A 10,947-nucleotide genomic window follows, 5' to 3' on the forward strand; every position below is an offset into this window, starting at 1 on the left:
GGAGGAGCTGGTTTGGGGGGAGGGCAAGTGTGCCCGAGTGAGCAAGAAAGCAGAGGTGCTTACACGGACGAGCCTGTGCCCACAAGACCGGTATCTGGAGAATCACTGTTAAGGATGGATGAGAGACGCAGGCCAAGTTCCATTGACAGAATGAGAAAAATGAAAACGAATGCGCTTGGAAATGATCTATTCAACCTTCCTAACCCCTACGACAGAACATCCATCTCGTCATCAGGCTGAATCAAGCACCAGAGCAAAGGAAAACGAAGCGTGCTCAACTCTACTGGCTGTGGCGCGTCCTAAAAAAAAAGACCAGAGCCCCTTCCCCACCTCGCAAGGCTCCTCTCTCCCACCCTGCGCGAAAAATCACACGCCTCGGAAGTTTTGCATTAGAGAGCCCAGCAGGGGAGGAAATTGTCCGCAAGTAGAGAAAGTAGAACTAGGGCAGTCCGAGGAGATTGAAAGGGCAAAACTATCACGCAAGAAAACTGTAAGTCCTGATTAGTTTTATGACTTTGCCTTCATGCCTCAGGAGCTCAATTGATCACGGCTTCCGCGACAGGTTCGTGGGGGGAGGGGAGGTCGCTGGAAAAAATTCCCAAAACTCGCCTCCAGCTCCGCGCTGCCGATGCAAATACCTCGCCGAGAGATGGATGGGCTGCTGCCCCTCCTACTTTCACCGCTCCTCTGGATTTTCCTGCGAAGCACTCGGTCTCCACCGAGCTGTCAGGAGGGCGGCGGAGGAGTGAAGCGCGGGGCTGCGCACGCGAGAGTGCGCGCGCGGCGGCGGAGCGGCTTCCTTGCAGAGAGCCCTCACTCGGGCTCCGGGAGGTGCTGGAGTCTCAGCAGCTCACGGGTCCTGCCACGCACGGCGCTGTCTGCAGGCGCCCGCCGCCGGCCACCCGCTCCTCCTCCGCTCCCGCCCACCTGGCCCGGCCCCGGCTCGCCCTCTCCATCTCCTGCGCCCGCCCACTCGCCCTCTCGCCCTCTCGCCCTCTCGCCCTCTCTCCAGACGCGCGCGCCCGCTCGCTCCGGACCTGGCGTCTGAGCCTCCCGGGGCCCGGACAGGGACCCCGCATCCTGTGCCCCGTGCCCCGCGCGGAGGGCTGCGATTGGAACAGGCGCCCGCGTCGGGCCGGCCGCAGCTGGTGCCGAGCGGGCGCCGCGGGTCCGCCCCGTGCGCCCAGCTGCGCGCACCGGGTCCCGAGGCACCCGCGGGCGCCCGGCTGCTGAGCGCGCCCCCTTTCGGATGCCAACGCCCGGGTGGCTGGCGCCGGACGCCGCGGAGAGGGCAGCGAGCCCCCAGGTGAGTTGGGGGTTCGGGGAAGGCGCCGCCGGGCAGAAGCGCGCCCTCGCCGTGCGCCTGGGGAAGCGGGACTCTTCGGCGGGCGGGAGGCGGGCGTGGGGATCCGTGTGGAGTTTCCTTGGCGTCCCCAAGTTACTGCTCGGTGGCCCTGGGCTGCGGCTCCGCCGGGCAGGGCGGGCTGGAGGAGCCTAGGGCGCGGGGCCCGGAAAGCCGGTGCTGATGGACACCAGGTGCAACGCGAGTTGGCGAGTTGAGGGAGAGAGCAGATCGCAGCGTTCTCCAGGTGAAGCGGTGCACGCAATCTGGTCCGCTCTCCTCAAAGAGGAGCACGAGGGACCCTCCTTTGACCTGGGATGGATAGGGGCAAAACTCCGCGCTGGCGGGGCGTCCAGCTTCTGCCGCGGTCTGAGACTGCAAAGGGGTGTGTGCCTGAGCGTGCGGGAGTCCAGCTGACCATCTGCGTAGACTCCGTGTACCTTTCGGAAAGGTGGAGCTCATCTAAGGGTGCTTTGCTTTTTCCTGTAATTAGTATTCTGCTGCTGCCGGGCATCCGCAGGGCTGGCCTCTACTAGGCATCCTGCCTCCCCTCCGCCCGGCTGTACCCAAGGCGTGCGTCGTTCAAAGGGCGCCCTGGTTCTCTGAATGCTTGGTGGACTTCTTCGTGGGCACACCTGGTCCACGGCTGGTTGCGGGTATTCGGCCTCCCAGCGTGGATGCACGAGGAAGGACCTATTGTCTTTATTGGCTTCACGTTTTAGATCGTTAATCTTACGGATTTCTTAGATACAGTTCAGGTGAGTAGAGATTGGCACTGAATTCACCCAGCAGTGGGAAGATGGAAACCTGTGAAGAAACCATCAAGGATTGGGTGTCTCAAGGCTTTGGAGATCTGAAAATTGAACCACTAATATACTTAAAACGCCTTTTACCTTGCAAGAAATATCTTCTCTTTATTGGATCACTTTTTAAGTGAAAAATCTTTAAGACTCGCCTTCATAATTCCTGTAATCAGGCAGGTATTCAGATTAGTTTTCACACAAAAGTAGACAAAACTTTATGGGAAAAAATAGAAAAAAAATGTAAGTAACATGTGAACATATGGCTTGAGCTATGTGACAAGTATGCATTTAAAAAAATCAGGTTAACAGCATAAAAATGTGTATTTTAAGAGTGTAGGGGCAGTAGTAGCCATTTTTTAAAGGAAAGTTTGCATTGATACACTGCCAGCGACATCTAAATAGTTTGAAGTGTGTCTTTATAAAGACAAGTTGGTAGTGAAGAACTGAGGAAGAAAGTAATTGCATTGGAAACCTTTCAGTAACTCACCAAATTTACTTCTTTCCAGAAGAACTGGTTAGATTTTGTTTACAGAAGCTGTTTTCTTGTTACTATATGTAAAAGGCAATATATTAAGAATCATTTTCTTCACTTTGGGGCTGTTTGGGACAGTATGAATTAAAATGCAAAAGAATTGAGGCAGGTAGTCAAACTGGCAACTTTGTGGAAGTCTGGCTTATATGCTATAGTGTTTAATGTGGAGTAGAGTGGCAGAAGCAATTAGGTAGCAACCAGCCTTAATAGTCTTATCAGGTAAAGCTAGCTGTGAAAGCCTGTCTGTGGAAAGAAAAATAAAACAATCATCAGAGCAGACCATCAACCTGCTAAAAGTCATTAAGGTTTGCAGCCTTAATAAAAGGGTATTTGTGCACTTACAACGTGAGATATTGTGATTAAGGGCTGCAGTAGGTCATTCGAATTGTGTTAACAATCAGCTGACAGGCTCACAACTCTTCTTAAGTCCACTTTTAATGATTTAATAGCACAGAGCTTTTCCCTTTCTTATAAAAGGGTAATTGTAAAGCATCTATATTACTGCAGTTTACCCTTGAATTGACTCTAGTTTTCAGTATCCAGTGAAGGCGAGAGGATGGAGAGCATCCTGAGTCGGCCACTGTTCAGCCTAGATCTAAAAATCCACCCACTGTGTCTCCTAAGGCGTGATTTCTTTATTGGTCTCCCTATCATTCAGCATTTTAGTTTAGTTTAGTTTTGTTTTTTTTAGGGCAAAGCTGATAGAAACTTCTCAGAATGTATACTGATGTGAGGAAGTGAATACATCTTTGTGTCAAGCCCAATACTTCGTGAAATCTTTTAGAAATCTTTTGTAAAGTACCATAAATTGTTCAGTGTGTGAATTTTTATGCCTCAGTGATTCCCTCCTCCTTCAATTTTATAAGGTTTTGCATTTATTGCCTTAGTAGTTCGTATCACATCGTGGTTCTCTCTCACATGCAGAAAGGTTTGTTACTTGATTGGGAGGCTTCGAAGCCTTCTCTTAAACTGGTGGTATCAGAAACTTCTAAAATAACTAAGGCACCTTTGTTAATTGCAAAGGGATAGTGATGGGAGCTTCTCTCCTTAGCAGGAAGGACTCACTTGCTTCTAAATTGGGTGATAAAGGGGAGCTGAGGACAAGGAAGGCGTGTGATCAGCGTCCTGTGTGTGACCATTTCCTCAGCCTCTGACAAGCAGAGCAGATCTAGCTGTAACCGGCAGCACTTGAGTGCCTCCTCTGGGAATCTGCTGGTTCTGCAGAAAGATACCCCTGCAAACGTTTCCCCTTGTTCTGCAAGACTCCTCACTGACAAAATTATTGGTGCAAACGAATATGCAGACATGCATGTCCTTACATTCATTTCAGATTATACTCTAGATTTTCATTCTGGTAAAATTTCTTTTTGGCTGTTTCGCTAAATGTTTACTGAAACGCGATGCCTTTTATTGAAGTCACGTCAATCTTACCTGGCTCAGTGTAAATGCAAGGGTAAATTAAGAGTGAAAATTGATCCCGCTGAGATATGTTGTAAAAGTTCGAAGAAACAAGCCCTTTAAATATAATTTTACCATTTAGATATTCTATAAATAGCTCAGAAGGACTGTGCTTTGTCACTTTCTTTTTAATTTACATAGGCTTCTTCTAGTTAATTGTAAACTATTGTTCCTCTTTCTTTTTCATTCCTCTCACCTACGGCAGAGGTTATTTGTGCGTAGTTGAAAATGATTCTGTAATCCACTTAGAGAAGTTTTCATTCCCTGTCTCATAAGCAGATGCAAACTATGGGGCTATGTGATTCATTTCTAGGACCCCTGCCTGAATATTCAGGCCAGTTAACCGCAGGAGGTTGTGGTCTGTGGCTGGAATGTTATCTGGCCCAGGGAGCTAATGGGTTTGATCACAGTTTCTTTACGTGAAAAGTCACATATCACAGAGGGTCCCCAGCCTCACTAAAATGTAAAGAATTATACCTTTTAAGTACAAAAGAAGAGGGCCGTTTCATCAGCATTAAAATTATCGAAGTTAATGCTAAACTTTAAATGGTATAGAGATGAAACAAATGATAGTATATTTCTATGGTAAAAGCTGCAGATGGCAATATTAAATCTAGAATGATTCTAATGGGTACATTAGGAACAGAGAAGCATCTCAAAATATAGGATTTATAGCAACAACTAAATTACCGTACAGTATGTATTCTTATATCCTAAGATATTTTCCTGAGTTGGTACGCTGTTTCTAAAACAGTCAATGTACTATTATTCATATTTCACTGGAGATACTTAACTCCCATAGTGTTACAGCGTAGTAGGAAGTTATTATTATTATTATTGATCGCCAGAGTTGCTTAGAAGGGAAAAGTTGTGTTTAAAGTTGGGTACAGGGCTTCCCTGGTGGCGCAGTGCTTGAGAGTCCGCCTGCCGATGCAGGAGACGCGGGTTCGTGCCCCATTTCGGGAAGATCCCACATGCCGCGGAGCGGCTGGGCCCGTGAGCCATGGCCACTGAGCCTGCGCGTCCGGAGCCTGTGCTCCGCAAATGGGAGAGGCCACAACAACTTAACAGTATGTCTTAATATTTGATGGGGCAAGTTCTCCAAGTTCTCTCTCTTTGTTCTTTATATATATATATATATATATATATATATATATATATATATAAAGTTGGGTACAGCTCACTCTCCATTTTTTGTAACATATAAACATACGATCCTGAGCAAGAGATTCCTTTCCCCCTCTTATTCTTACTCTGTCCTGACCCTTTTGGACAGAACCTGATGGTCTCCTACTTTGAAAGTTCAAACTCATGGTTATTTCAGAAGTTTGAGGAAGATCAAATCTACCTTTCTTGGCTTTTGGAGAAGACAATAAATTCTAAAGGTAATAAATTAGAAAGATCTTCATTATCAGAATGAGAAATATTTAACAAACACCTTAAATGATCTTTGCAATCCCAGTCATGCCCAGTCCTATCAGTAAGTAGCTGTTTGACCTTGGGCATTTCACTAGGATTTTGCAGACTTTAGTTTTGTTAGTCAAGAAAGAAAAGACTGCCTTAGGTTTTTCGAATGCCCATTCCAGTTTTGTGGTCCTTGAGGAATCTTCAATCAGGAGCAGTGGGTTTGGGGACTTCATACTTTCTTTCTTCCCCCCCCCCCCCCAACACAAACACTCAGAAGAACCAAGCGATTACTTTTCTTCAGCACTAAAGTGACGCACTCTCTCTCCATCCCATAGACATCATCTCTAAAAGCTCTCTGTTTGTGTGTGACAGTTGCAACTAAAGTGCGGCCATAGCTCTTGAAATGCTCCTTATCCTGGATTCCTTTCTCTCTGTTGTACCCTCATGGCATCTGCTCATTCATCATGGGAGATTAGAACAGATCATTTTCCCCCTTTGCATTCCCCAAAATGGGTTAAGTGGGTCTGCTTTAAAAATAAGTAAAAATAACAATGAACAAGTATTATCCTTTTTACAAAGCAGACTACTCTAACTTTGTGTATAGAGATAAATCACAGTGAGGACCTCGGTGGTGACAGGTAGCTGCTGTCCTGGGGAAGGTAAGGGCAAATGAAGGTCTTTAATGAAGACATTAAATCAGGAGGCAGTCTCTTAAATAATGCCATTAAATACCCAAGGAGTATCCCCAAAAGAGCAGACTGCTTTTGCCAGACTATACAAAAGAACTAGTTTATAGAAGGTTGTTCTAAAAGCCGTGGTGATGTCGTCATAGTGCCCTCTGACCACTGCTGTGAAGTGGTATCATTTCCACTTTTAAACATGCATGTTGTTCACTCTTCTTAAGGATTCCTTAAAAATATGTTGCTTGTCAAAATGTAGTTCAACTTTGAAGCAAACTTGGAAATGACGGTTTCCTCCCAACAGGCCTACAGCAAGATTTTGTTTTCCATTTTGTTATTGTTAACCACTGCGATTTCTTGTACTACTATGTTTTATAGACCAGCGAGCAAAACGTCTAGGGGAATAACAGTTATGTTCTAGAGATGTTTGGCAGTTATCCATTGTGGATTTTTCTGATTCTCATGGAGTGTTTCACTGGCAGTCCTCAAATGTCATTCTTACAATTGTTTTCATAGCAGGTGCAAATTACCAAATTTATTTTGAGACTGTTGTGTTCCACATAATTGTGAACTAGACCCATTTTTAACCGAGAGGTAGGATGTCTTCCAGTCGTCTTTAGATTACCAGTAGGTGATATACTGTGTGTTAGCGTGGTATGCAGTTAAGTATATTTCAAAATGGTTTCAGAAGACTTGTGTCTGATGCAACTCCAGACACGCAGAACTTGAGCATCTGTTCCTTGCCTGTAATTTAGAGAAATTGATGGTATAAAGTCTTAGGTAAGTCACTGTTTATTTATATTGGACTGCAAAGAACACTTCCAGTTTGACTAAGTGCTGCAAAACCTAAAGTAGTAATATGTTTCCTTTTAATATAATTGATAGTCATATTTTATAGCTCAGATTAATTCTAGAAGGCAGAGAGCTCTGTGCGCCTTTTGAAAAAGCAGTTTAGCAAGTATAAATTAGTTGGTAATTAGGCATGTGCTTATGCTACTCTTATGGTTATATATTAATGTGAGTGGCTGAACAGGATACATTTTAGGCTGTTTGTCATGTTTTTAGCATGTTGCCTTTAACTTAGATGGAACAGGCTCTGGAAGATTTACCCTTTTGCTAATTAACAGTTGGTATGCTGATGCATAAAAACACATTTTTTGTTATTAAGGGATTTTTAGTCACTGTTTTTCACTCTGCACAAACATTTGATTAAGAGCATGATGGTCACTTGATCTGATTTTTGAAAGTAGTTTCCCAGAGGTGTTAAGTGGAGCAGAAAATCCAAGAAAATTTTATAATAATGAATCCGTTTGGGTAAAATGGTATTAGCTAGTAAGGTTAAATGAATAATCAACTATCTACTTGGAAATAATTCTTTGCCACTTAGTTGAACAAAATTGATTGGAACAAAAAGGTAGCATGATAAAGTGATTTCAGGTCAACAAATTATGTTGACTTAGTAAATACTGCTTGATTGATGCTCACCCCTCTCTGTTTTTTTCCTTTTTGCTCCAATCTGTTGAAGATTTCCTTTGTGAGGTTTCCTTTTGCATTCTTCCGACTAAGGTGTTTTGTGCTGATCACAGTATTTTTTTTAATGTATATTAACTCTTTTATTTGTCACAACCAATCCCATTACGTATATGTAGTAGTAGTATCGCCTGGGTATTTTAATGTCTTTATTGGAGTATAATTGCTCTACAATGGTGTGTTAGTTTCTGTCGTATAACAAAGTGAATCAGCTACACATATACATATATCCCCTCCCTCTTGCGCCTTGATCACAGTATTACTTTTAGTGATTTTCATGTATTTTTGGTTTGGCAAAAAAAAACCAAAAAAACAAAAACCTAACTAATGTTATAAATTTTTAAAGTTATAAATTTTATCTTTAAAATATCAGAGCAGGAAAAAAAAATAGTTTAAAATCTAACCCAGAGTTTTTTAGATTTTAGATTAATTACCAGACCCGAAGCGGTCACCGGTGTTGTTTCAAACATCTGTGGTTGGCCTCTGTTTAGTTCTTCTCTCCTCAGATATAACCTATTCCTGTTGTTTTTGTCCTCAGAGTTATAATGGTACCCATTTGTAACTGTCCAGAAGTTGACACAGATCTGTAGAAGTTACGTAACTGTATACCAACACATTATTTTTCTGTGCTGTCTTTTTTTTTCTGAGCTGGTAATAGCGACCAGGTCAGCAATTGCGACCTCCAGAGGGCCACTCTCCTAAGCTTTCCCACAGGAGACATGACACATGACACAGCTTGGGTGCAGAGGTCTCTGCTGGCTTCTGATGTGACTTTCCCCTGGTTAACGCCTATATATGAGACTCAGGTAGGAGGGGAGGCGGAAGAAAGGGAGAAGACGAACAGTGTGGAAGTCTGAGAAGGAAGGGTGCAGGTTTCTGCTTTGGGGCACAGATTCGTGAGGCAATGTTTAACCCACCGCGAAAAAAGTCAACAGTTGTGATTGGTTGGGTGCTTTTTTCATTCATGTGGAAAAAATGTTATTGCGGTGCCTTTAGACATGTTGACATTTGGTGAAGATGGGAAGACTGTTTGGTGAGGTTACGCGACAGGAAGTCTCAAGTTCAAGTCTTGATTATTTCTGTTGATGACCACAAATAACCGTAGGTTTTTCCATGATGCTTCAGGGCCTTTCATTTCTTTCATGGTATCCTAACCTGGACAGGATGAGCTGGGTTGAACTGCTGTACTGGCCTTTACCTTGAAAACTAGGTCTGACTGGAAAGCAAGGCAAGGATTTGGGGACACCTGACCCTTGACCACACAGCTTCCCCCTGCTGTTATCAGGTGTGTATTCCTGGCAGAGTTCGTAGCTACCAAAAATGTTGATATGCGTCTTACGAAACTGCTTACTCAGATCACACTCATTCACGCATGATTTTCTGATTTTACAAGCACACTGCACAAAGGGTATTCTAGAGGCGTTTATCTGCCTCGTGAAAGAGAATTTCATCCTCCAATGATGTACACAAGGCCAGTTAAGGTATCCTTGTACACTCGTGTAGACCTTCAAGAAAGTTGAAGGAAATTTGCCTCAAGAGCCTGGCAAATACTTCAAATCCTGCAGAGAAATATAATGGAATTGTTCTCAAAGTGACTGTGACTTATAAACATGGTAGAGTAACCAAGGAGTTTATATATTGACTTATTATATGGTTAAGTTTTCATATTAAAAAAATGAGGGTGATTATAATGAAAAGAAACATTCTGTAAATATTTTCTGAATGTCAATTACAATGCCGACTTCTGTTCGAGATACTAGGATCCAGAGATGGGGCAAACATCCCAGTTCATCAAGGTTTATATTAATTCTAACTGCTTTTGAAGGCCCTGATTTAAGTAAGAAGGTACGGAAGTCTCAGGCATCTTTCCTTTGCGGATATTATCATCTCAGTGACTCAAGTAACCCATGACATTTTCTTTCTTTCTTCTTTTTTTTTTTTTTTAATTTCTTTTATTTATTTTTATTTTTGGCTGTGCTGGGTCTTTGTTGCTGTGCACGGGCTTTTCTCTAGTCGCGGCGAGCGGGGGCTACTCTTCCTTGCGGTGAGCGGGTTTCTCATTGCGGTGGCTTCTCTTGTTGCGGAGCACGGGCTCTAGGTGCACGGGCTTCAGTAGTTGTGGCACGTGGGCTCAGTAGTTGTGGCTCATGGGCTCGAGAGCGCAGGCTCAGTAGCTGTGGCCCACGGGCTTAGTTGCTCCGCAGCATGTGGGATCTTCCCTGACCAGGACTTGAACCTGTGTCCCCTGCATTTTCTATCACTCCGTTCTTTTATATGTTTTAGCTAGTTCCATAACTCCACAATCTTGTATGGAAGAGAAATAATCAGGAGGCAAGAAGAGTAATTTAAAGCATCTCACATTAAAATCCATGCTAAGTTTCATAAATACACAAAATGCTTCTTTTACATTCCTATGGCTTTCTTTAATCTCTCTACCCTTTAATTATTAACAATGTGTACTTTTTCACAACTGAAAAAGAAAAGGCAACAAAAGCAATTCTATATAATTAAGACCTGTAACAAAAAAACTTTATAAGATAATATAGTTGAGCTCCCACATTTTGCAAATGTGGAACATGAAATCCCGGAGGGATCCAAGATCATTACAGCAAATGATGGAGGGTCTGGTGACCCTATTCCCAGTCCAGGTTATATTTCTTATCAGTGAACATCCTGAGTGAACTCAAATAGATTTCTCAAATACTGATACCAATCTTGGATTTATAATAATAACAGAGGACATGGCTTTGGGAAAGAAAATATTGCGTTCTTGTTTTAAGAAAGTTTTTTGTTGCCATTGTTTATATCCATCTAGATGCTTTGTTTTACGATCTGCTTAGTTCTCTGGCACCGACCAGAACTATCAAGAATGTTTTCATTCAGTGTTAAGAATTTTTTGAAACATTTTACTATAGATTACATTAAAATGAAAACTAACATCACTTCACAGACTAACTTTAACTTTAACATAACTAGTTTCAAACTTAAAAAATCACAGACTTCCCTGGTGGTCCAGTGGTTAAGACTCTGCGCTTCCACTGAAGGTGGCACAGGTTTGATCCCTGGTCGGGGAGCTAAGATCCTGCACGCTGCGGGGTGCGGCCCCCCCAAAAAATCACCATATATATATATATATATATATATATATATATTGTATTATATATATATATATATATATATATATATATTTTATTA

The 10,947-nt window shown here is 43.2% G+C and overlaps 1 protein-coding gene across 1 annotated transcript in view; it reads left to right on the forward strand.

The window, feature by feature from the left end:
• Window positions 1-1,097: 1,097 nt before the first annotated feature.
• The window catches only part of CDH7 (cadherin 7), a 123,732-nt gene continuing 113,882 nt past the window's right edge, over window positions 1,098-10,947 (forward strand). Inside the window, exon 1 of the mRNA XM_007460479.1 lies at window positions 1,098-1,306. Within this exon, the coding sequence (XP_007460541.1) occupies window positions 1,250-1,306 (57 nt within the window). The 5' untranslated portion in view covers window positions 1,098-1,249. The remainder of the gene's footprint in view (window positions 1,307-10,947) is intronic.

Source organism: Lipotes vexillifer, unplaced genomic scaffold, assembly GCF_000442215.2.
Source record: "Lipotes vexillifer unplaced genomic scaffold, Lipotes_vexillifer_v1.1 scaffold483, whole genome shotgun sequence".
Taxonomy (NCBI): Eukaryota; Metazoa; Chordata; class Mammalia; order Artiodactyla; family Lipotidae; genus Lipotes; species Lipotes vexillifer.